The sequence below is a fragment of the Mastomys coucha genome, unplaced genomic scaffold, assembly GCF_008632895.1.
Source record: "Mastomys coucha isolate ucsf_1 unplaced genomic scaffold, UCSF_Mcou_1 pScaffold15, whole genome shotgun sequence".
NCBI lineage: Eukaryota > Metazoa > Chordata > Mammalia > Rodentia > Muridae > Mastomys > Mastomys coucha.
In genome coordinates, this window is record NW_022196897.1 from 166,862,781 (window position 1) to 166,889,192 (window position 26,412).

The 26,412-nt window shown below is 51.6% G+C and overlaps 1 protein-coding gene across 1 annotated transcript; it reads right to left on the reverse strand.

The window, feature by feature from the left end:
• Window positions 1-2,644: 2,644 nt before the first annotated feature.
• On the reverse strand, window positions 2,645-10,800 carry Gata5 (GATA binding protein 5). Its single transcript, XM_031373791.1, has 6 exons — window positions 9,932-10,800; window positions 8,357-8,532; window positions 4,658-4,783; window positions 4,129-4,216; window positions 3,723-3,847; window positions 2,645-3,387 (listed from the first exon to the last, which is right to left on the reverse strand). The coding sequence occupies exons 1-6, from the start codon at window positions 10,473-10,475 to the stop codon at window positions 3,232-3,234; spliced, it is 1,215 nt and encodes a 404-aa protein (XP_031229651.1). The 5' UTR covers window positions 10,476-10,800; the 3' UTR covers window positions 2,645-3,231.
• Window positions 10,801-26,412: the final 15,612 nt, after the last annotated feature.

A 26,412-nucleotide genomic window follows, 5' to 3' on the forward strand; every position in this document is an offset into this window, starting at 1 on the left:
AGAGGGACTCTGGGGGTCTCTCAGCTGTAGGCCCATGTCTGACAAAACACAGGGAACTGAGACCACAGGGCATCAGCTCTCACCTGTCCACCCAGGCCGCTTACCTTGCCTTAAGGAATGCTGCCTGAGCCCCTAGAACTGTCCACAGGGCTGTGAAAGAGGACAGCAGGGAGGGCCTTGTGGATGGTCAGTGCCCCTTCTGCAACATGGCACCTTTAGTCTCTTGATGAGATCCACGTGCTGCTGTTGACCATGGCAAGTAGTCTGTTCTAAGAAATGCCCTTACTTGGTCAAACAGGAAGCTACTGCCCTCCACGTGTCTCCTCCCCAAGCTTGTGTCTCTGAGACCCCAAGCTTTCACATGAACACCAGGGAGAATTTGCTCCACTTTCTGACAGGCTTGCCCTTTTTAGACTAAGAAACTCTCAGCCTTTGGGTTGTATCCCTGCAAGCTTAGGTCCCAGTTCAGTGCTGAGGCAGTGGAATCAGCATTTGGCTTCCTGGTGTAGGACAGCTCTCAGGGTCTGGTGGCTGATGCTCCGACACAGAGCATCTAGGGGGCAGTTTCATCCTGTATCCACAGAGAGCATACCAACACAAGCTGCAGCAAGACACCAGAATAAAGGAGGGTATCGTACCAGCCTGGAGGAGGAGTGCCTATCTGCTGTGCTCCAGCCATGGGGCAGGGCCGTGGTTGTAGGGCTCTGCCCATCAGTTCTGGCAAGACACTCCAATGAACAGGACCCTGGTCTCCCCACCTCTGTGGCCCATGTGTTCTACTTTGCATGGGTCTCCTTCCTTTCTTCCTTGGGCTGTCCAGGACAAATCATGGGGGCCCAGAAAAATATTTTGTACAGGAAGGGACAGAATTGTGGCTCCTTCTGCTTCAGGGTCTGGGGTGATGGAGACAGAACATACTATAGGCAGCAGACAACGGGGCCTTCCTTTCCAACCTGCTGTTCAGATAAGCCCCTCAGTTGCTCTGGCCCAAGTGAGTTTATGACCAGCAGGCAGGATGAGGATGGGAGGTGGGAGGAAGGGCAGTGGTGGGCTTCTTGATAGCTATATTAAGGACTTGGTTTACTGGCTTCCTCCTGAAGAGGAGGGCACTCAAATCTAGCATCAGTAACCATGCCCAGTGATGGATGGACATACAGCCTTCCTCACCTCAGTCGGCTCCTTAGTTAAGAAAGAGAATTAGGGAGTTGGGGAAACAGCTCAGGGGTTAGGAGCACCTGCTGCCTCTTCAGATGATCCATTCAGTTCTTAGCACTCACAAGATGGTTTCCAACCACCTGCAACTCCAGTGCCAGGGGATCCCAAGGCACCGGGCATGCATGTGACACACACATACATGCAGGCAAAGCACTCATACGGGTGAAATAAATAAATTAAAAGATGAGAAAGCAAAAGGAAGCCAGGTGTGGTGGCTCATGCCTTTAATCCTAGTACTCAGGAGGCAGAGACAGGCAGGTCTCTGTGAGTTCGAGGCCAGCCTGGTCTACATAATGAGTTCCAGGACAGCCAGAACTACATAGTAAGGCCCTGTCTCAAAAAACAAACAAAACAAACGAGAAAGAGAAAGAGAGAGAGAGAGAGAGAGAGAGAGAGAGAGAGAGAGAGAGAGAGAGAGAGAGAGAGAGAAGCAAAGAAACCAATGTGGAAGGAATCTCATGTCTTCATGCCCCTCTCTCCTGAGTTCCATTTCTCTCCATCCAAAGAGGTGTCACCTGTCTTGTGCCTTGTACTGTGGCTGTCTCCAGGAAGCCTCCCCAGGTTGGTGAGTGCCTTGAACCACTTCAAAGGTGCATGAGTTACAGATGTGCTCACAGACACCTCTCTCATCACAGAAGGGGAAACTGAAGCTAGGACAAATGGAGCTCCTAGGAACAGCACTACAGTGAGAACATGGTGCTGAGACCTCGTGCACAGATGTGGTCCTGTCTGCATCTATGCACACTTGGGGTGTGGGTGCTTGGAGATGCTCACACGGCACTGCCTGTGTCTGGGTCTCTAGTCTCCTCCCTCTCCTTACCCCAGTCTCTGGGATGTGATCACAGACACTTAGGCAGCCAGTTTTGCCTTCCACAGATACACGGGTGGTGAGGTATGCCTGCTCGGAGCTGGTTACAGGAGCTTGTCTTGCCTTTCTTTGCCCTCGTGGTGCCTACAAATGCTTCAGGCTACTGTCTCTTGATTTTTCTTCGAACCAGGGCCCACTACCTCTCCCTCAAGCTGAAATGGATGGAAGGATTGAGGGTCCACACAGGAGACAGGTTAAGGATGGCTTTCATGGTTGGATGAGCCCTTGACTCCATTGCTTCTTGATTTCCTCACCGGGGAGTAGAAGCCTGAAAAGTCCAGGAAGCAGCCAATGGAGATAAGATCTATGGCAATGTGGCCTACAGAACACCTCTGCCTTCTGCTGCCTGTCACCTTCCTGAACCAAGGCCCTAGAACTGACCTGCAGACCCTGGGCAGAGTCACCACCAGCTGATGTGACCTGGTGTGAAGAGGATGCTTCATGCTGTGTGGCCAACTGTTGGAATGATGGCTGAGCCAGACCACAAGGCCACATGTCACCCAGTTCCAATGGTGTCTCTTTGTGGGTCTGCCCACTATCAAATACCTTAATACACAGATTGCCAGAACAAGGCCCTTTATTGCCCAGTCTGGAAACAAACATACAAATAAATACAGAAGTCTGTGATGACGGTCAGACGGATGCATTTGCCTTGGGGCAGTGTTCTGGTACGGTGCTCAACCTGTACACTGGTCTCTGGCAGTCCTGCATCCGTAAGCAAGAAAGCGCTCTCTCAGCCGTACAGAGTCAAACATGGGAGATGAAGACCTCGAGGGCCCAGCGGCCCTGTTTCTTACTGTCTGCCTGGACTATGTTTGTTTCACTTGGATCAGATTTTACTGTGGGATGCTGTGAACCCTTGCCAGCTGCTACAAACTATAAATTTTGACCATCGATGTCAAGACCTGAATTCAAGTAATTGGTGGGTATCTCCAGTCATCTTGGCTGCAGCGAGGTCTGTGAGGGGCCTGGGGAGTCCATTATTATCCCAGCTGAGGCTCCAATCCTTCATCCACCAGCCTGCTGCTTTCTCCAGGCAATCAGCACAGAAAGTTTCCCCAGCATAGTGGTGGGGGGCCTCTGGGGCTGCTGGTTCATGAACTAACTTCTGATCCTGGGATGTACTGTAGTGACAGTTTCCTGAGCACCTAGGCCAAGGCCAGGGCACACCAGGCCTCCTGACGTAGTACTCCACTGAGACCAGCTTGGGGGCTCAGGGACGAGGAGTTGAAAGCAAAGTCTTCAGGTTCAAACTTGAACTCCAAATGACTGGAGGCCAGGGATTCATCCGCTGGGCTGGAGGCCTGCGGGAGGATGGGACAGAGTATGCAGGAGTCTAGCATCTCTCTGGGACTGGGAAGCATGGCACAGGGTGATTTGTTCCAAGGGCCCATGAGTCTAGAGTGAGCACAAAGTCCACTGAGGAGCGGGACTAGTAAGACCCGCAGGGCCCTGGACCATGCCACACACAGTTCCTGGGAAGAGGCCACCATATTGGTGGTTGAGGGCCATGTGTGTACAGTGAAGCTCTGGGAGGGGTCTAGGGGGTTCTGATGGGATTGGAGTTGGTGAAGCGTCAAGGTTCTCCAGAGAAGTGTGAGGATCTATCTCTTGCAGTCCCCTGCCTCATCCTCCTTACCTGGGAGGTGATAGTGGGCCCAGCACACACTGGAGATGCCAGACTGGACTCTGCCTTCAAAGTGGTGGCTGAGCTCTCAGTATTGAGGAGAGTGGGAGAAGAGGCTGTGGTGTTTGCTGTGGATCCTGTGAGGGAAGGGGGAACATTTACAGAAGGTGCCATATCTGACCGTATTTTCCGCCATGTGGCCAATTCTCCTGTCCTTGTCCAGAGAGATTGATTCAGAGATTTCTTAAAGTCACACATTATCGAATGCTGGAGGGTCAGGTATACCTTCAGCCACCCCACATCTGTCCATGGGCCCCTCTCCCTGCAAGACTAAGGACGCCCATCGGGGACTGGGTTAGACTGAGACTCGGAGGCCTGAGAGTGGCCTGGGAATGGCCCCTTCTGGCTTCCTGCTTACCTGAGGAGCCCTTGATTTTGGCGGGGTTCTTTGGCTTCCGTTTTCTTGTCTGGATACTCTCCTTTTTCATTGCCAGTGGCCTTGGCACCTGTCAGGGACAGCAAAAGTAGGTGGCTGCTCTGTCCCTGCTCACCCCTGGGCCCTTGCATAGTCACCTTCCTGAACTACTCTGGAGAGCCAGTCCCCTCTTAGATGCTGGGCTGACCTGCAGGCACAGGCCTGTTGAGTCAGCTTCACCCTTGGGTGCCATCCCATCTGCCTGAGAGTTGAGAGGCAGGGGTGGAGTGCAGAGAGGGCAAGATTTGGGTGTCTAGCATCTATCCTAGGCTGAAAAGCCCTGGGGGACTCCCTGAGCCTCAGTGGGCAGGTCTGTACAGTAGATGCAGAGGCAACAGCTTGGTCTCCCAGAGGAGTGGGTCTGCAGACAGTCAATGCACGTGTAACACTCCCAGAACATGCTCAAGCCAGGGGCCAAGGGCCATCCTGTCTCGCTGGGGAGGAGGGGCAACCATTATGCCCTGCCACTCACCCCATGGAGCTTCATGTAGAGGCCACAGGCGTTGCATACTGGTTCGCCCTCCGAGTTGCGCCTCCAGAGGGTGGTGGTGGCAGTGTGGCAGTTGGAGCAGCAGAGGCCGGATCGACGGGATGAGGACTGTGGGGCAAGTGAGCTGGGGTGAACTCAGACATTAGGGAACTCATACTTGGGGGCCTCTGGTGCAGTAAATGACAACCATCAGGATGGATGGATGCTAGACTCCGTAGTTACCAGCTGCCAGGTCATGGGCCATTCTGGTTGAGTGAGATGCTTGGATGCTGAAGGCTTGAGGCCTGCCATGGACATATCTGGCAGGACACGATGTCCTTTGCTCCACAAAACTTTGACTCTTTGGCCTTCTGGTCCCAGGACCAACCTTTTACCTCTGGGCATTTCCCATCCCTGAGACATATGATAGACCTTTCGGGGACTAGTTGTGGGGTTCTAAGGCCAGGAAGGCCTAGTGTAGAAATGTAGCTATTGATTGTTGATCAACAGCCAGGTTAATCTAATCCAGCACCTCTGTGGGGGATCAGTGCCCTGAAGGCCACAGACCTTGCACACCTGTCTCCCAAGAGCTCAGAGCACACATTGACAGCACCCCACACACTCCACAGCATCCCCTGTACCCACAGAGTATTGAGTAGAGGGTGCAAGTCCTATCTGTCATGTGTTACCCTCACTGTGTCAGTGCCTGGAGTCCCCTGATCTCACACATTTGAATCCCACCAGATACCCCAGACTTCCTTGTGTTTAGAGAACTTGGTCTCTGAGAAACTGGGCACAGGAATCTGGGTTTAACTAATGAAATTGGTGGGGGAGCAAGGAATGGGCTTCCTGTGCTGCATTTGGAGAATCATCCCGGAGGGCCCAACTGTCTTCACCAAGCTCAGTGTCTCCTGAGCTGCCTGAGGTCTGAACCTTTCTTACACTGCTCACAGTTCAGTGTATGATGGGATCTTGTCCCTGCTATTGAAAGCTCCATCTAAACATCTGGACCCTAAGCCCTTCCTGTACAGCTGACCCCCACCCCCATCAGTTCCCTTTTTGGTTCAGGGCTGAAAATTCAACTACAGTTCTAGAACATCAGCCATAAGAGTGTCTGCAGCAGTACTTGGAATACGACTAGTAAGATATCCATCTTTACCTGGAAGTCACACTTAACTAGGTGCCTGGCACTTGACAGTTGCCAGTTCCTGCTGGACCTTTAGACTCAGGGGAGCCCTGGCCTCTGGCCTTTCTTCTTCCATGAACCAGCTAGGATCTATGGGAACCTTCTGAGACACGATGAGTAAGAAATAAAATTATGTGTCCTATGTGCAGACCATACACAGGAGGAAAGGTGTACCATAACTTTACACACCAGAAGTGTAAGAGAAAAAGTCCAGAAACCATGTTGGAATCTTTCATGGTGAATATCTTTTACTTTTATAAAATTCAAACTGTAGGAAAATGTAACCACCTGAGAAGTGCTTGCTTTTCCCTCAAACTTCACAACTGTCAGTCATTGTCCAGGAGGGAACTGGAAGTTCAGATATGTCAAGGGACCACAACAAATTGAGGAGCCAGGTCGACAGAACCTTCTCTTTCTGTTGAGCACTTGGGCACATCCCCATTTGCCACACCCCAGTGCCACTCCAACCCCCACCCCCACCTGCCTCCATCTGTCCTTCCTCTCTGTCTATGCTGGCAGCCTAGTCAACAGGCAGCCTCTCCTGGATGCACTACAGGTTTTTGTTTTGTTTTTTTTTGTCTGTTCTTTTCAAGAAAAGTTCATCTTCAATGGCTGTTCACCTGAAGGAGAGCAACATTGAGTTCCAGGCTCCATGCACTGGGGATCTCCAAATACATCAGCCTTGGAGAGCAAAGGCAGCCCTGCCAAGGTGGACACACAGGGAAGATGGCTGGAGCCCTGCTTGGAGGGCAAGTCATGTATGCAGGGAAGCTGCTTGAAAATGCAAGCTGCAATACAAAGTGTTGCAGAGTGGCTTCCTCATCCAGAACCTAGTTACCCAAGACTGGCTGAGAAAGCCAACCGGAGCCTTGGGGATAGGCCAAGGCTCCAAAGTTTCCAAGTGGACCCTCTCCTGAAGGAGACACAGCAGATTAGGTCCAACTTTGTACCTTGTCTGCTGACAGAAAACAGATGGGAGTATGAGTGGTGACAAAAGTGGGTTTGGGGCCAGGGACCCCCATCCTTCTACCCCAGAGCAGACAGGGACTCTTGCCTGATTCTTCTTTGTTTACCACTGTGTCTGAGTGTCCAGTGCAGAACCTGGCACAGAGGAGAGTGGGCAGAGTCAAACAAAGGACTGGGCAGGTCTGCTGCCTGGGGAGACTGCACTCTGAGGCCTGGGATGCAGTCCTCCATGACTGCGCTGTGTCTCTATGGTTTCCTCATTAGTGAATGTCACAGGGACCAGGGTGGGCAGCTCATCGAGGGCACAGTAGCATCTGTGGCCCCTCAGATGGCAAGAAGCAAAGTACTGGGCAGAATGGGCCTGCAGATCCCAAACTCCAGCTCAGAGGAAGGGAAGTATGGCTTCCGTAAGTCCCCTTCTTGCATCCTACCTGCCCCTTGGAGCCCACAAGGTTGTTTCCATGTCAGGGTTTCTCATGCCCACAACACTGAACATGTACAGCCCCAAGTTTGTGCACTCAGAACCTTCAACACACCAGACAGGCCGGGCCCAGTCCTCAGGCACTGTCTGCTATGGGCATGGGGCCTTCTGAAACTTGGAGGGTAAGAAGCTTGCTCCCAGGCAGAGATGCTGACACTCAGAGGGATTCACACCTTTAGACAGGAGGGCCTGGTACTCAGGACTAGTCCTGCCCAGATCTGAGACCCACGAACCCACCATAGCCTCCATAGCACGAATGTAAGTTGCCAACTCCAACCTAGACACATGTTTATCACTTGAACTTGAAGGTTGGCCTATGAGATGACAGAGCAAAGACACTTCCTGCCTGTGTAACTTCTGGTGACTCAAGCCTAAGCCTTGATATCCCCAATACCTGTACTGCCATGCACCAGAAAGAACCAAAAGTGAAAATGAGATTTAGCCAGCGAGCTAAGCAAAGGGCAGAAGCCTGGTTTCCTAGAGACTCTCCAAGCACAGGCAGAAAGTGTTTCCCAAGGGCACACACATCTAAAGACCCTCTCATCTAGGCTCACACCACCAATGCACTTCATCCTCATCTTGCTGGATCACCTTGAGGCCTCTAACATTCAGGACTAGGTTACCACCCACTAGTACAACCAACACAGCCCCACTGCAATACTGAGCCCTCGGGGTTCCACAGAGACTGTATCCAGGGGTTGTATTTGTGTATTATATGTACCCACAGCAGACTCATTCTCAAAACTGATTCTGAGACATTTTGTGATTGTGTAGCAAGTGACTTTGAAACATATTTTGTCTGTCAAGTACCAAGTAACCTGCAATTAGCTGTAAGGTTACAATCTTGCAATGGGTTGTGAGACCTGAGCTAGGGCCCTATCAGGACTCCTTGCCTGGATCCTAATGGTTCCCCGGATATTTCCAAACTCCAGGAGGAGATTAGTTGGCCTGGCCCAACCAGGAGCCCTGGGCAGCCTACAGTGCCTGTGCGTCAATCCTTAAGCCATCCTTCAGGAAGCCAGCTAGTCCTTCTATCCCCTTTGTGGCCCTGACCCTCCCTGCCACTCACCAGTCGCTTCTGGGGTCTCACTAGCGGTCGGTTGACCCCGTTCATCTTGTGATAGAGGCCGCAGGCATTGCATAGATAGTGTCCGGTGCCGTCCCTGCGCCACAGTGGTGTAGACAGGGCTCCACAGTTGACACACTCCCGGCCCTCACCAGGGAACTCCTCCAAGAAGTCAGGTACTGTGGGGACAAGAAGCTTGTGGACTGGGGTCTCTGCCCCACCAGGATGCCTGAGGGTGTGTGCTGTACTTGGTCTCCTTTTAGAGTGTCTTAAACTTATTCATTTAAAGAGCAATTCATTTGTTATATAATCATATTTAATTTTCAGTGAAATTTGTTAGGTAGGATTGCTTTTATAAGGCAGGAGTGTAAATCAGGCACACTCTAAGGCAGATACCTGAGATGGCCCCTTTCTTAACTAGGTTCTGCACCAGCCTTTGTATTTTTAATATGTTTTGGAAGCAGGCAGAAGGGAATGGATGGCAGAGCCTTATTTCCATCCCTCCCCAGTCCCACTCTAGGATCTCCAGTGTAAAAGAGAGCAGGCCTCAAGGCCAGAGGATTGGGAGACAGAGATTTGAGATTCCACAAGGGCCTACCGTCAGCTTTGTTGTGGGATCAACCACTGTCCTCCCTCAGAAGTCAAGACACAGGAGCATCAGGGACCACACATATGCAAGCAGTTCTAACCAGGTACCACACATATACAAGCAGTGAGACATTGGCTCAGGGCAGGGAGGGATCAGTCATCTACTGGCTGGAAGTGGGTATCAGGCACACAGGCTGCCCTTGTCTGTCTATGTATATATACTAGGCCAGCTTGAGACTAGTGTGGGGCTATGTCAGGGGTCCACGCTTCCAAGTTCTTAGAGGCATGGCCTAGACAAGGCCCTGAGGCTGCAAACGGAGTTTGACCCTCTTTGCTGTGTCTGTTCCTCAAAAAAATACTCAGAAACCAGGACGAATGATTCCCTGCCCAACAACCTTGGGATCTAATCTAATCTATGTTCCTGTGAGGTATGGAACTCTCAAGATGGAATGCCAGCGTTGCAGAAGGAGATGGCAGTGGTGACTTGATCAAATAATCACTATTTTGGGCTTTATAAAATTTATTTTCAGCCCCGCTCACGTCTGTAAACTTAGCACTTTGGAAGGCTGAAGCAGGATTGCTGTTAAGTTTGGAACTAGGTTGTTCTACATAATGACGCCCTGTCTTAAAACCAAAAAAATTATTTCCAAAACTTCCCGTGAAAACTTTTAAATGTAGGTTCCAAATCCAGAATGCTTTTTTTTGGGGGGGGGGGGTTTGGTCGGGTGAAAAGCAGAAATATATTATTTTCTTGCTATTGTGCTGAAAAAAGAATTCTGTATCCAGCGTTTTTCATCATATTGTGTTTCGTGAAGGTTCCTGTGCCCTAACAATTCTAGGCGGGAATCTGCGTGGCCAGACTAGGCGGAAGAGCCCTGAATGTAGAAGAGCGCATCTCGGGTTTTCGCATTTCGTAGCGCGCGGGTTTATTGCTGCCCGCCTTAGTTTTTAGAGCCTAGTCCGCCGGGCAGCCTCGAGCCCAGTACTCACCGAAGGTGGTCCTGCGGCCAGGGAGGCCACCAGGGCGAGCTTGCAGACTGTGCAGGATGCTGCTGTCGAAGGGTCCAGAGGTCCACGAAGGGGCTACGTCGGGACTCATGTATGCTGGGTAAGTTGTGGGGTACGAAGCGCCCATGGGCCTCCCGAGCGGGGTCGGGTACTGTTCGCGAGCTAGCAGCGCGCCCTGGAAGGCGCCGCCGTCCCGGACCCCCGCGCTGCCGCCGCCCGATCCCGGAGGACTGTGAGCAAACGGGAAGGTGGTGGTTCCCGGTGGGTGTGCGGCGGGCGGGTGAGGGCTTCCGGAGCCGAAGGCTGGGGAATCAGCCGCAACTGCTTGCGTCCAGCTGGAGTGCGTGGCGAGCGCCGGAGGCTGTGAGCCCGGCTCACACGAAGGCAGGTACGGCAGCATGGAGGGCACGCGAGTGGGTGCCACGAACACCGGGGAGCCGGTTCCCGAAGAGTGCAGAAAGGCCCCGGAGTCGGCATAGGTGCCCCCCTGGCTGGGGCTCTGGGCCAGCGCCAAGCTCTGGTACATTTTTCTCCCGCGCAAGCTTGACCTGCAGAGAAGAAAGACAGGCGTCTAAGGCAGGATCACTGGGGCCCCTCCATCAGCTCTTGCGCTCGCTTGGAGCAGGTGCTGATGTTCGGCTTGCGCACTCCACTTTTCTGAGTCGGTTCGCCAGGGCAGGTCCCGGGCTCCTTTGGGTTTGGAATGACGGGGTTAGATGAGGCGCAGGACCCCAGGAACGAGGTCCTTGCCTTGCGCAGAGATCGCTAGCCAAAGCCCTCACGGGAAGGCGCGGCGCTGGCCCAGGACCGGGACCGGTGGGTTGTAGACTGGGTCTCCACAGAGCCGCTCTGTAGGGAATCCCGGGAACTTGGGCTGCCCCGCCCCCGCCAAGCCGCCCCTTCCCTCTTCGTGTCGGTCCCTCCCTCCGCTCAGGGTCAGCGCCCGGGCTCTGGCCGCGGTGCCACGTGACCCGAACGGGCTCCGCTGTCGGGCTCTGAGACCACAGCACACCGGCGTACCCTAGGCTGAGCCCGAAAAAACGGAGGGGGTTGGAGGAGGCTAAGTGGGCGCAGCCCTGGGACAGCAACAGCTCTGAACCGTCTCGAACTTTGTTGCTACGGTCACCGGTGCTAGTCTTTGCCCCACGTCTAGTCCGAGCTCCCGCCCAAAGCTGGTTTAGTGTCCTGTGGCTGAGGTCCCACTGAACCTAGGGACACAAGGTGCTGGAGCTCTGTTGGCTCGAGCTTGATGCCTCCTCTACTCCCGAACCTACAAGGGGATCTGGCTTCGATGGGAACCACAGGGCTTGGGGCGCTATTCTCTTACTGGGTGCTTTGTTCACCAGTAATGACTCGAAGTCCACCAGGAAACCCCCAGTCTACTGAGTTTTTCAACAAGCAGGACTGCTGGGGAGGAACTCCAGCGCCAGCGAACTCTGAGTGAAGTGATGTAGTTCCTAAGGCCACAATAGAAGACTGGTAAACTCCAAGTCCCGCGGCTTTCACAGGCAGAGGAACTTGGCAAGAGTCTCTTTCGGGTACTGGAATCTCCCAGGAGGCTGGTGCTAGAGCACCTAGTTCAATTTCGTTGTGACTCTGTCCTCCCGCTTACTGGCTTACCGGGAGTTCCAGATGGAGAACGCCCAGAAGGTGCAGCAACTCCGGAGGGCTCAAAGATGGCAGCTAATGTTTTTCACTTGCTCACGTTGGCACAGGGGTGCTGCAGACAGATGAGTGGGTGAGGCAGGAGCTCCTGAGATAAGGGAAATAACCCCGACTAACCTTGGAGTCAGTGTCCAGCGTCTCTGCTGCTCAGCGCGGATTAGTCAATTAGTCAGAAAGGAGCTGAGCATTGCTGGCACACCGGTGTCCACTCAACCTGCTTTCTTCAGCATGTGGGGATCTAGTTGTGAGTCACGAGTGGAAGTGAGGGAGGCACCCTGGGCCTGTGGATGGTACAGACTGTCCTGACACAGGCTCCAGAATCTGAGCCATGGAGGTCCAGAGCAGAAGCTGACTTGGGGTAGTCACTGGAAGGGTAGCTTGCCAGTGCTTCCTGCTTCAAATTACCTACCACTGCATTCTCCTGGCCCCTCCTTTTCCTCCCTCCTTGAGGTGGGGACTGAGTCAGGGCTCTTCCTGTGCTTTCAGCACTGACTTCATGGTTCTCCTTTCTGTGGGATGCTCAATACTTGGGTCTCCAGACTTGACATCCCTTCTCATCAGAGCTCTTCAGGCTTCCACTGTGCAGGTCTTCCTCTTTGCAAAGTGCCCTGGAGCAGGAAGGACATCCTGGTGCCCATCTTGGGAGACTCCTGGATGTTGTTGGCACTGACCAGTGGGCAGCACAGCACTGCAGCCTCCTCCTGATTATGTTTAAATGAAATGGGAAGATTTTCCCCTGCACTCTGCCAAGACCAGGATGAAAAGTGAGGAGACTCACTTGCTGGGGACGGAATCCTCTCCTCCCCAGTTAATCAGTAGTAGATCTAGGGTCCTGCAGGGACCAAGAAGGACTTGGACTTTTTGGGTGGGATAAACTCAGTAAAGTCCACAAAGTGGAAAAAACCACAGGACACAGGTGCTGGCTTTTGCTCTTTGACATATTTTACTTTTACCTCAGTCTTAACAAGGCAGATGAAGTTATTCCTGTTTGCACATGGAGGAACAAAACTAACTTACCCAAAGCCACACAACTAGTAACTCGACATGCTGATTCAGACAAATGAAGAATTGAGGAGGGACTCCTGGTCTCCATAGATATGTGAAAGGGGAGGAGATCCACCCTTCTCAGGCTCCTTGGAGGCTTGGTCCCACAGAGGGCAGTCCTGTGGATGCCCAGGTCTAGACAAGTTCAGTGAGTAGGGGCAGAAGTGGCTGCAGGGTGTCCTTTGCCCAGATCGAGTTGTCTCACAGTAGTGGGACACTGGCTGTGACAATATCTGACGCTTTAACAGGACCCTTCTGCTTGAGGCAAAGGAGGAGGAGTCTCAGATCAACCCATAAACCCTTGGTCCTTCCAGCTCGCTCTTATCCCTCCCCCAGAGGTCAGCTCTGCCGCCTTGATCCTGCTTGCCAGTTCTGGGAGGGAACCAACACCTGAACCACCAGGCCTGTAGTTATTTCTCTGTCCACAGGACTTTCTTGTTGCTATTCCCTTACCAGAGGAGTGTTTCCTCTCTTCTCTGTTCATCAGACTCCTACACATCCCTCAGGGTCCACATTACTCCCCGTGACTCATTTCGAGCATTCCACTGACAGATTGTTATATGTTCCTGTCAAGCCCCTCAGCAGACTCTGAGTCCCAAAGTCAACTCTGAGGAAAACAAGATAGAGCATGGACAGGAAGCAGCCAGACTCTGCAGGGCACTCAGCTTTGCTGTGACAAGACTTTACAGCATTGGCTAGCCATTTTTCTTTGTGTGGTAATAGCACTTACCTCTTACAGTGACTTCAGGGAGGGATTGGTGGGACTAGGCATTCGAGCAGCTGCCTTAGGGTGTGCAGCGTGGCAGGCCCTCAACAGGCTCCAGGTAGAGGCTGATAAATACTGAGCAGGGGGTGGATGAGCAGGCCCTGGCCCCAGATTGCCAAGGGCCAAAGAGTAGGGCAGGTAGGCAGATGGGAGCTTCTGCTTTGGCTGGCTATGGTGACTCAGCCAGCCTTTTGGGCTTCCCTGGCTTAGCAGGCAGACCTGACTGAGCCAGGTAAGGAGAAAAGACAGCTCTTTGAGATAAGGATCCCATATTCTCTTAGAGAGCTGGGGGTTTGGCATATTTGTACCCTTCGACCAATCGAAACTTAGTTTAATCCATGATCCCTGGATTAATAGGACTGTGGCATTGGGACCATGAGAGCCTGAGTGGCCAAGTTGGAGGATGGGAAGAGGGACCTCCTGCCAGCCTGACAGGATCTGGGTTTCATTTCCAGCTGTCACTTGCCCAACAGCCACCCCCTCCCCACTGCAGAGCTTGGGAACTGTTAATGCAGACACATTTATCGAAGGAAAAGAAAACAATCCTATTGTTCAAGGGGATAAGGGGGCGTCAGGGCCTCTAGACTGACTCCCTAGAGGGACCCCAGCCTGTCCTTAGGCGTCTGGGATATGCATCACACTTTGGCTGTGTTTGCTCTTACAGGGACATTTGTCCCCTGCAGTGAGAGTAACCTGGACAAGGGACCTTTTAATGATTGCCTCCAGGTGGAGTCCCATGTGTACACACCTTGGCTTTACTCACAGGCAAGCTACTGGTGGACCCTGGGCTTTGAGTGGCCTTAGTCCAACCTGTGGGTTACCCCTGAGATCAGGACTGCCCAGGTGCAGAGTTGGGACTGGACTGGCTCCCCTAGGTCCACCCATGGGCACCCCATTACTCTTGCCCTTCTCTGTGAGAGCTCAGATTGCTGTGAAAAGGCCTGAGGACTTCCTTTGCTTCCTGAGGTAGCCCGGGGGTCCAGGAGGTCTCCAGCATGCAAGGCTATACTTTCAGCAAGTACTACTGCCCACTTCTTAGAGTGCAGAGAGCTAGCTTCCCACCCTCACTACTTTCTTCAGCTCCTTCCCCCCCGCTTTCTTTGTGTCCTTCGTGGAGTAATGTGGCTCACTGTTGACCCCTCTAGGCCTCAGATTGTCTCAGGAACTTGCCATCCCTCTGGGTCCACAGAGCAGGATTCTAGGGCTCCTTCAAGGCCTGCAAACTGATTGAGGTAAGGGAGGGCTGAGAAGTTTATGTTTATACCTGGGAGGGATAGGGGAGCCTGGGGTGCTGAGCCTAGGGTACTGAGCCTGGGGTGCTGAGCCTGGGGTACTGAGCCTGGAGTGCTAGGTCTGGAGGTGCTGTGTCTGGGCACACAGCAGGTAGTCCTCTTGCAGGGGTGTTTAAGCTTAGACACTGGAAACAGTGTTGGATCCCTGTCTCTCAGGCCAGTGTCATCTGTCTGTGCCCAGTGCCATAATGGAATCTTCAGAGCAAGGTGTCATTGGCTGTGTCCCTCTGTTTGGGTCTCTCTAAGCCCCCAGCTGCTTTTGTCACTATGACTGTCAAGACATTTCCTCTGTGATTTTACGTGCTTGTCTTCACAGGGGGACTTGTCTTGTTTTTAACTCCTTCAGCATTTTAGTGAGATGGGTATTTTTCATGTCCCCTTCTCAGATGAGAAAACTGAGGCTAGAAGTGACTAGACTCAGGGGTACAATCAGGCAGAGGTTGGTCCCTGCTCTGTTCCACAGCCACTGATTGGCTCTGCTGCTTGCCAACTCCATAGGTTCTAAATCCATTGGCTCCCTATCTGTCTAAGGAGCCTGCAGCTTTCAGCATCTATGGGCTGTGGGAGGGTTCCATTGCCAGTGGCAGTGACCATCAACTCATGCAAGCAGAAAGCAGCTTGCGCTGTGGATGACCTGGTAGAGTGTGAGCCAGCTGGGAAAAAGAAGGGTACAAGAATAAAGGCAGAGTTCAGGGGTCCTGGATCCCATGTGTAACTGGATCTGCTTTCAAAGCCCTTCTTGACCCTGCTCAGCCTTCAACATAGCAGGCTACTAGACAACCTCTAGGTGAGTTTGTGTTTGGATAGCTGTCCACTTGACTGAAGAAGTCGCAAATGTCCTGTTGCAGGACAGGATAGCTTTGAGACATGCCATCCAGGGACAGAGGGAACAGGGGATGGTAGACCTGTCATATCACCGGACAGGACAAGTGAGGGGAGGAGTCTCTGGTTCCCCTAAGCCAAGAGCTGGAGCAAGGTTGGACAAGGCTGCTGGACTTGCATGGCCCACAGTTGAGAATTAGCTCATGGAGAGTGACCTTACCAGGACACCTGGTGACCAGGCTGGGAAGAAATGAGTTATCAAGCAGCCTGACACTGTCCTGCCAGGTGAATCTTGGCTTGCCCTTGGATTAAAAAGTAGGGGGAAGTGGGGTGGTGGTGGTGATAGGGGTGGAAGTGATGGTGGTGGTGGTGATGGCGGCGGCAGCGGTGGCGGAGGTAGTGGTGGGTGCACATCCTCTCACTCAGGAGGAGAGGCAGGCAGATCTCTGACTTTGTGGCCAGTCCAGGAAAGCTAGGGCTACTTGCTTGAAAAACACAGATAGATAGATAGATAGATAGATAGATAGATAGATAGATAGATAGATACATACATACATACATACATACATACATACATAGATACATACATAGATACATACATAGATATATGGATACATAGACAAATAAAGTGGGAGAGGGTTTGATCTCTGTGTGCTAGGTTTTAGCAGGGCTGTGAAAGATTAAAAATGAAAAGTGCCGGGCTAGTGAGATGGCTTAGTGGTTAAGAGCACTGACTGCTCTTCCAGAGGTCCTGAGTTCAATTCCCAGAAACCACATGGTTCACAACCATCTGTAATGGAATCTGAGGCACTCTTCTGGTGTATGTCAGAAAGTAAAATGTACTCATATAAATAAAAATAAATAAATAATATTTTAAAAAATGAAAAGTGCTACAGAGGCTGAGGGATTGTGGAACCCACTCTAAAATACCAAACTCCTACAATCCTGGCACTTTGGAAGTAGAAGCAGGAGTTCAAAGCCAGCCTGAACCACTTAAGACTGTCTTAAAAACTAAACAGCAAACATAAATTATCAATAATTACCCCATCCAATGTGAGTACAAGTAACATCCCCCAATAGATAAATATTCTGTGCACATAGGAAGGACACCCTAAGGCTGAGTGGCAGTGTAGGGGAGGGAAAACAAGTTTCACCTCCAGGTATCCTGTATTCCGGCACTAGGAGGGGCTTGGTGTGATGCCAGTGAGTGAACTTTTAGTGGGTTGAGCTGGGAACAAGGTTTGACACAGCTGAGAGATTCTGATGCTCAGGAATCCAGCTGGCCTCACCTTAACCCTCAAGGTAACCTTGAGTGAAGGGTCTTGTCTGTAGAGCTTTGCTGAGGTCCATGGGGTTGGGGGGGAGCGAAGCTGAGGATTCTCATGGCTGAATCTCTCAGTCAGCATTAGGGTGACCTAGAAAGGGACCAATGCTTTCAGGGAGTCTATCCTGCCCAGGTATCCATGATAGGGGAGTTGTGTGCAGTGCCATTTAAAACACTCATTTCCCACCAGTGCCCTGGTTGGTGAAGAAATTTTTCCCATAGTATGCCATCTGGACAGTCTTAGAGCTTGGGAGCTGAGACAGGAGAGACCAGAGGGAGATGGAGAGCTGTTCTTGGTTGTTGCGTACTCAGGAGCTTCCTCTGGAGCTGCCCATGGCTCTGGGTGAACTGCATGATGCAGAACATGGCAGGGCAGTGACCCAGAGACTCTGGTGCCTGTGGCAGTTGCAGCAATCTTAGGAGTGGCCAGAATTTAGCTGAGGCACAGCACACTGATTGATTTGCACTCTTGGGGGGCTTTCCTGCCTAAGGTACTCCCAGGTCTGCTCAGGACCGGGTCCTGAAGTAGCACAGGGCTAGTGTGGGCCCTGGGTCAGGGGCATGTTAGCAGGGACTCACTGCTGGACATACAGAGTTTCTTTCACTAACATGTGGGCCTGTTCACTACCTAGGTGAACTGTGGTGTGTCAGCATCTTGAACCCACATACCAACTGGACTACCCTACTGAGCATCCTCTGTCTTCTAGAGTTATCAAGGATCCTCTGTCTCCCCACAGTGAGAGACAGGTTTTGCCAGGTGTTCAGAGACTATCCCAGGGATGCAAAGAGGGTTGGTGAGTACCCTTGAATCCTCAAATGAGTTGGCGATAACTTATAATGTAAATGGATTTGACTCTCTCACTTTTACTTTCAAGTGTCTGGGATGATCAGCTGGCTTGTGCTGGCCTTATGCCTGTGCTGGCCTATGCAGGGTTGGGTTGGGCATCACCAGGCTGTGGCAAGGCAGACTATGTGAGTTGAGTCAGGTTGTTCCTGGTGGAAAGGACTCAAGCCTCCTCCTCCACTTCCTGACCTTACTAAGTCTTCTGGGCAGGTTTACTTCACGTAGACATGGAACTGGGGGACAGATTGAGTGCAGCTAGGCAATGGGCAGGCGCTCAGAATGGAGCCAGCCACATAGTACGCAGGGTACTTCAGCCTTCTCTTATCTGTAAAAATGTCTTTCCGTCCCTCCCTCCCCCCTCCCTCTTTTCTTTACTTTTAGCCTCATCTGTGAAGGAGCCGAGGAAGCTACAGCCTTCTGATCACCTCCCACTTTATTCCTGAAGAATTCTACACAGAAGGGCTCAGGCTCCCGACTGAAGTTACACTGGGCCAAGACGAAACTTCTTCATGCTTTAAGGAGGCTCCACGGTGTCTGTTGGAAGCCTCGTTGCTTTATTCCAGGTCTGTGGAGGAGGACAACCCACCAACTCCTGTCCCTCAAGACCACGGTCCCCAGGGCCAGGAGCAGGGCTTTATCGTGTTTTGGTTGTGTCTGCTTAGTGTACTGACTCCGTGTCAGAAGCCATCAACCAACTCCTGTTGGTGGAGATTTGGGATGTGAACCCAAGGAAGTTAAAAGGTTTCCGAAGCGCCGAGTAGTCTAGATAGAAGAAGGGTGATTGATTGGCTGAGGGACTGATGCCTGCCTTTTATTCTCATTTTAACTGTGTGCGTGTGTGTGTGTGTGTGTGTGTGTGTGTGTGTGTGTGTGACTGAGAATGTGTGTGTGTGAGAGTATGTGTGTGTGAGAGAGTGTGTGTGTGTGAGTGTGTGTGTGAGAGTATGTGTGAGAGTGTGTGTATGAGTATGTGTGACTGAGAATGTGCATGTGTGAGTGTGTATGGGTGAGAAAGAGTATGTGTGTGAGAGAGTGTGTGTGACTGAGAATATGTGTGTGAGTGAGAATGTGTATGTGTGACTGAGAATGTGTTGTGAGAGTGAGTGTGTGTATGAGAGTGTGTGTGTGTGTGTGTGTATGTGTGTGTATGAGAGAGAGTGTGTGAGTGAATACAAGTGTGTGTGTTGAGAATGTGCATGTGTCTACAAACGTGCATTCATATGAGTCTGGGCATATATATGTGTATGGGCATGTGAACGTACATGCACAAGGAGCACACATAGGTGAGTGTGTATACTCGTGAGGGAACGTGTGTGTGTATGTACATATATGACTGAATTATATATGCATATATGTATATGTTATATGTATATGTATATATATATGTATATATTATTTCTTTTAAAATAAACTGTGTGGATACCTTGGTAAGAGAGATGAGGGGAGAGAGTGTTCTTATATGGTTTGACTGTAGACATTGTAAAAGCCACACAAAGCACATGATGAGAGAGAGTGTGTGCTTGAGCCAGGGTTTGCCACGCAGACTGGCCTACTAGCCTGAACAGAGGGAAGCATATTGTCCTTGACACTCAGTGAGAAGTGTCCTAAGCCCTCTTGTGGCTTCACTTTCTATCTGAGCTCCATCATGCAGAGGTGCACGCAGCTCCCAAGAGTTGAGAAGTTCTATGCACAGGTATAGGGTCTCGGAGGGAGGATACAGAGCTGAGCCTGTGTGTGAGCACCTTTGTGAATGTACACATACTTGCACTCACATTCACAGTCATGTGTATACACAAACATTCCCTCATGAGCATGTATGCTCACATGCCCACACACATGCCCAGGCTCACATGAATGCCCATCTTCAGCCACCAGCACATTCACATGCACACACGTACTTGTGTGTACAGCTACTCATGTGTATGTCCATATACAACACATGTGTATGTGCATGAGAATGTACAACACAGCTTGGAAAGTGACAGGCACCTCCTTTTCCACCCCAGGCGCCTGTGCTGGCTGTAAACAGCTGATTGGTATCTCTTTCTGAGCCCCAGTCTAAATGGCCATACCTTAGCCTTGGGCAGGCCCAGAGTGCTTAAGATGAGTGGCTCTACCATAGTCTCTGATGTCCTGGCCTGTCCTCCAGAAGGACCATCAGGATCTACTGCACTCAGTGTTCTGAAAGGCTTTTGAGGCTGTGAAAGAACTTCGAATGTTCTGGGGCCCTGCTGAGGGGAGCAAAGGTCGGGTTTTCCTGGTGAGCAGAGACTTGGTGGGTCTATTGGTGCCTTAACATTGAAGTCTCTATGCAGGCATTCCTATGTCCACAGGCCCAGAGGTTGGCAGGCAGGGGACCAAATAAAGCCTCATATTCCAGAGATAATTTTCAGGGAGCAGGGAGCTCCAGACCTCTGAGGAAGATGGCTGAAACCAGAGAAGGCCTGGGGTGATGGCTGGAGCTTGGCCTAGAGCTTCTGCCCCAAGTAGTGCAGGGGGTAGATGTGTCCCTGTACAGCCATACTGGGGTGAGAGGGGGAACTGCAGAGAAGTTTTGAGTTGGATGTCATCTTGGAGAGGCTATGAGATATGTGGGTATGGATCCAGCCCTGTGCCTTTGTCTCTTTAACCTGTGGCAAGTGCCTTGATTGCTCAGCTAGCTCCATGTTCCTGAGAGAAGATGCAAAGGCCATTGGATGACATCATGGGGCTGCTCTGGACCTGGGGGTCAGCGATGCACGGGAGTTGTGTGAGTGTATGCAGGAGCTGAGTCCTGCTGTGCTCCTTACTGCTCACACTGATATGAAGTTTGTGCAGCCTTGTGTGGGAACAGGAAGCTCATGCCAGAAACATGCTGGTGCCTAAGTGGTGAGGTGGAAAGGCAGTCTCATGGCTTTGCCTCTTCTGGCCACCAAACTTCTTGTTAAACTGTCAGGCAAGAGCAATGGGCCATGCATGTCCTCAGAGAAGCCCCAGTTTGTGCATCCAGCCTATCCAGGACTAAGTAGTCACCCCGATGGACTGGGGCTGTCCCCACTTTTGTGATTCCCCCCTCCAGGGCTGATAGGCTTGTGGTCATTTCTCCCTGACTGTTCTCCATGACGACTGCCTTGCCCAGCCACCATTAGAGTCTGTCCCAGGCTGTGCCTGCCTCTGAACGCTGTCTGGAAGTTGCCACTCTCCCATGGAGGAATTACTCATCATCAGCTACAGCTGCAGCTGGAATCTACGAAACAGTTTTCTGCATATGTATCTTACTAGAAAACCTGGGCCTCCCACCTCCCGTAGGCCTGGAGCCCCTGCCTGGTGCAGCTTCCTTTGGAGGAGAGATAAGGGAGCTTTGGCATCTTGCTAGCTGAATAACTGGCCCATCCCACTGACATGGTGGCGCCAGCGCTGACACCAGCTGTCAGTCGGGTCTCAAGCAGAAAGAGGCCCCGGGTGGCCTGGCTTCTCTAGCTGGTGGCGCTCTGGGTGCTGAGAGGAATGCCTGGCACCCAGCGTGTTCACTGGGGACCGCTGTCTCTTTGTTATAGCCCAGGGTGAGCAAGCATTTCTTTCCTAGAGTCTTTTGATGCCTCTGTCTCTCTCTGTCTCTCTGTCTCTGTCTCTGTCTCTCTCTGTCTCTCTGTCTCTCTGTCTCTCTCTCTCTCTCTGTGTGTGTGTGTGTGTGTGTGTGTGTGTGTGTGTGAGAGAGAGAGAGAGAGAGAGAGAGAGAGAGAGAGAGAGAGAGAGAGAGAGAGAGACAGGCGACACCCAGTGAGCATGCAAGAGTAACAAGCACCTCCTGAGCCTCATGGGAGGTGCAGATGTTTGGAGGCAAACACAGGTGCTCATAGTAGGGAGGGCTATGGGGAGGGGAACAGGGAGTTTTGCCTTTTTTGGATTGTAGGGGTCTTTGTGAGGCAGAGAATCCCACCCATTCCTGGTAACTGGCTTGGGGATGCTTCTGTCCTGTTGCTTAGGCTTGTCTGCAAACAGGCAGCCATGATAGGTGCTTCACTTTGCTTTAAAAACTGGAAAGGTTTATGAGAAAATAAAAATATCAAAACCAAGGACTGTGAGACACATCTGTGACTCCTAGCACTTGGGAGGTGGCAGTGGAAGGACCAGAAGTTTGATATCATCCTTGGCTTCTTGGAAAAATTAAAGCTAGTTTCAGCTGTGTGAAACAAAACAGGAAAAAAGAAACAAATAAACAAACTCTGTAGCCGGTAGCCGTGACTGTAGCAACCTGAGAAGTTACTCTTTGCCCTGGAAAACCCCACCATTCCCTGCTGCCTGCTTTTCCCATGGGACTCCTTTGACCCAACCTCTGCTCAGATATCTCACTGAGAAGGTAAATCTCTCCTGATGAGACTTCCCTTTTTAGAACATCCTGTCTCGCCCTCTGCAGCCTGGACGGACCACATGGCTCACTCACTGGCTGCAGGACTTGAGCAAGTCTCTCTGGGCCTTTACTTCATCGGGCCATGTGTTCCAAAGCTGGAAATGGAAGATGTGGCTCACCTTGCCCTGGGGCTGCTTCTGCTCAGGGCAGAGCTGGTTGGTGCCTTGGGTGGAAGATGTGCTGTGCCTGTCCCTGTCGTCTCCTCTGAAGTCTGGTTCCCGATGAAGCCCTCTATCCCTTAGTCCTCCTCTCAGGGACTGAAAAGTGACAGGTGGTGGTAGAGTTTGTTCCATCCATTCAGGAAGGGAAGCTTGTTCTGTGTAGATGAGCCTGGTAGGGGATTCACAGAGGATCTGCAGGGAGGAGAGACTTGGTTGTAGCGAGCGGAAGGCAGAGATTCCTCCGTTGGCTTTGCCTGTAGCCTGATAACTACTACTGCTTTGGCAAAACTCTATAGAACTGTTTCCACTGATAACCCTCTGGTCTCAGTTAGACACCCAGGCCCTGCCTGGCCACCTTTCTTGCCCAGTGGGATCCAGATGGAAGGAGTCCAAGGTAGGATTAACTTCTTCTTTCCTATAGCCATGTTTCTAGCTCTACATGAGAGAGGGTCACAGGGGCAAAGGGGTCCTCTGGATAAGGGACATCTTTCTGGGACACAAGTCCTGTCGACACTGGTCCCTTAGTTCTTGGCTCATACAACAGCCACACTCTTGTGACAGTCCTGTATCTTGAACCTCATCTTCACTGATCCCAAGTCCCATCTTTTTCTGTGTAGGACTGCCCTTGAGGAGGGCCCAGCCACCCTGATCCTCCAACATGCCCAGTGCAGCTTCCATAAAGAAAGATCAAGAAACCCCTCAGGTCATTCGATGTCCCAGGATTTTGTGAGGGACTGTGGCCGGGGTTTTGGAGGTGGGTCCTGGTACATTCAGGGTTTTGTTTGTTTGTTTGTTTGTTTGTTTTGTTTTGTTTTGACCCTGTGGACTGTGCTGTGGTCTGCACACTTGCATGCACTTGGGAACATTGATAGATTCCCACAAATGGGCTTTCTGTGGACAGCAGCAGCTTGTGTTGTCTAGTAAAGGCTGTCAGGTCCCTTCCAGAAATACTGAAGGATGTAGGGTTGTTGGGGAAGCAGGGACGGCTGTGTTTTTCACCAGTTGCATGGGTAAAGCCTTTCAACATTGGCTACCGCATTCCCCTTTGCCCATTCTGTAGATCTCATCTGGGTCTTTTTAGATCCCGGACTTGGTTTGCCTGCAGGTTTCTGCCCCTTCTACCGGAACCAACACCTCCCAGGAAAATGCCCTGGCACAGCAAACAGGCAGCCACGGACTTTGAACCTGGGCCACGGCAGTGAGAAGGCGTTTCCCGGCACAGACAGCTCTGACCTTTGCGGCACCCCAGATGCAGATGGAATGGAGGGCTTGTCTTGGCAATTGGGCGCAGGTGGGTTGGAGCAAGAGGGCGAGGGTCCTCCCTGAGAGGTGGCGCATGGTACAGCCTGGAACGGTGGTGACTCACTGATCACCCAGCCATAAAGCCAGGGTGATGGCCCAGCACCCCAGCTGGCTCCCTAGAGTTCCCATGATCCCTACCCTTCCCTGCAGCTGAGCCAGGTAGGTCTTCCACAAAGGACAACCTGGGCTGGCTCTGAGCCACCACATGGACCCCCTACCCCTTACCACCCATTTGCTACTTCAGGGGAAACTGAATCCCAGGGTTGGAGACTAAGCAGCTGAGGCTGTCCCTTGCATGGGACTCTCAGCTAGCCACAGTTCCCAGGAGACGGTGGTCACTCGTGCTCTGGGAAACTGCCCTCAGATCTGAGCGAGCTGACTTTGTAGCCTGGCTTCAGAGATGCTTCTTTTCTGCTGACTTTAGGGCAGATCTTGCCTCAGCGTTCTCATGGTAGCCCTTCCAGACCGGGTGGAGTGAGGGATGCTGGTGGGATGGGATTGCGATATACAGGGATTGCTATATTCGGCCATAAAAGGATAAGCCTTGGGGAAGGGCAGGTCCTCTCAGGCCAGAAAGCAACTGTAGGGAGCATGCAGCAGCAGTGGCACTGTGCCATCTGTCATAGTATCCTTGAGATCCCAGGCTGCACTGGGCTTCAGCCGAGGTTATAGTTCATAGGTTACTGTGGACCCCCAGTTGTAGAGCTAGAGCTGGCTGAGCCTCCAGGTGCAACTTGTTCAGTATGCACAGCTCCTTGCCTAATGTCTCTGCTTCTCATAGTTGCATCTGTTACTAACACTTGCCGTGTGGCCCCTCCTCTTGTCCCTTCCAGTCCCATGCCTGCCTTGTAGTCCCTCCTCTGCCAAGGGAACCACTTGTGCCTGGTTCTTTCCCCTCATCCTTGCTCCCTCATAGGAAAACTGAATTCCGGGGTTGTGGAGCATCATAACCTAGAGAAGTTTGCTCACTGTGGGCCAAAACAGGTAGAGGAAAATCTGTGCTCACAGAAGAGCAAGAGTCAGGCCAGTGTCCCTGAGGTCCCCCTAGGGAGGATGTGTTCTGGTGGTTATTGTCACCCTCTTGCTAACTAAATAAGTGGTGTGCATGTGAGGGACCCTCTCTGCAGCAGTTCTAAACCTATGAGTAGTGACTCCTTTGGAGGGTCAAGTGACCCTTTCACAGGGGTGGCATCAGACTATTAGAAAACACATATTTAGATTACAGTTCATAACAGTAGCAAAATTACAGCTATGAAGTAGCAATGGAAATAATTTTATGCTTGGCGAGGGTCACAACATGAGGAGCTGTCTTAAAGGGTCTCAGCCTTAGGAAGGTTGAGAACCACTGCTGCAGAGAATTCTCAGTCCCAGGGACTTCATAGAAACTTAATCTCCTGCCTGAAGTGATGTCACACGGCAGTCATCCCATTCCTGGGGTGGCTGGAGCAGGAGGGCCATAGGTTCCAGACTAGCCTGGCCTTCACAGGGAAAGCTTGTTTCTAAGACAATTTAATCTTCCTACCTGCCTTGACATCCAGCCTTGAGCTCCACCTTCATGTTACCTAGTCTCCCGCCAAGTGTAGGCACTTTCCAGTGGGTCCTGTGAAGGCTAGATAGACCCTCTGTGGTGCCTTTCCCCCACTTACATTTTGCAGTCTCTGCCATGGGCTGATCCAATATTATCTGTCTTTTTTTTTTTTTTTTTTTTGATGCCCCTAACAGTCACACCTTTGAAATCCTGTTGCCACCTAAGGTGACTTGTTAACAAATTCCAGGATATCTGGAGAGCAATTACTCTACCCAGAAGGAGGGATCGCTATTGCCCCTATTTTACAGATAAGGAACTTTAGAGAGAGCTCAGACTGGCAGCTTGTTCAGTGCTCTCAGAATCAGACACTGGAACTTGGATGCATACCAAAGCTAAAGAACCTCAACCCCGGCAGACAACACACACAGCACAAGGTCACCAGGTCACCCGCCTTTGCTGGGACCCTCAGAGTGGGAACCGAGGCCTAGCAAAGGCAGGCAGATGACCTATCTGAGGTTATGTTGGGTGGGAGCCCAAACCTCCTGCTGGCTCCTGAATGTCTGAGTGGGCACTCCTGGCATCTTAGGATGTCAGGATGTCTGTCTGTGCAGCCTTGCTCAAGTTCCAAGATTCTGAGGGCCAGGCTGCAGATGTTTGAGAGTGAGTACGGACATCGTGTGTGTGTGCATGTGGTGTGTGTGTGTGTGTGTGTGTGTGTGTGTGTGTGTGTGTGTATGCTGTAAAGTTGGGGAGCTAAGATGCCCTGGGGAGGTATCCCATCTTTTAGGCCAGGAGCTTACTGAGCTCACTTGCTGGTAAAGCAATGTTGGGGTGAGAGGATGGGTGAGCGTGGGCATGTTAATATTAGCTTCATAGGCAGGAAAACTGAGGCCTTGGATCTCCAGACTGAGGGTTCTTTCTAGGAACCCTGGCCCTGTCCTATATGCTCAGACAGAGTACCAAGGACCTGGGCTCACTTCCTTCCTCTAAAGCAGGTTCCAAGGGAGATGTCGGCTGGCATGGAAAACCAGCAGGCTAAATATAGTGGTGGAACTTCCTGGAACACATTATTATGAATGTCTAATAATTAATGTCCAACAGTATCATTTTCCAGAAATCTGAGTCTACTCTGCATGTCCAATTGATTGGCAGGAGTTCTTTCCAACCCCCAAGCATTACCTGAGAGGTACCTGGAGTTCTCGGGGCCTTTGGGGTCCCTGGCAGGTATCAAGGGTCAGACATGCCGGTGAGTAGTCCTCAGCCCAGAGTGTCAGGATGGGCCACGTTGGCACCCACCTGTCAGAGCTGCCCTCCTTGGGATGTAG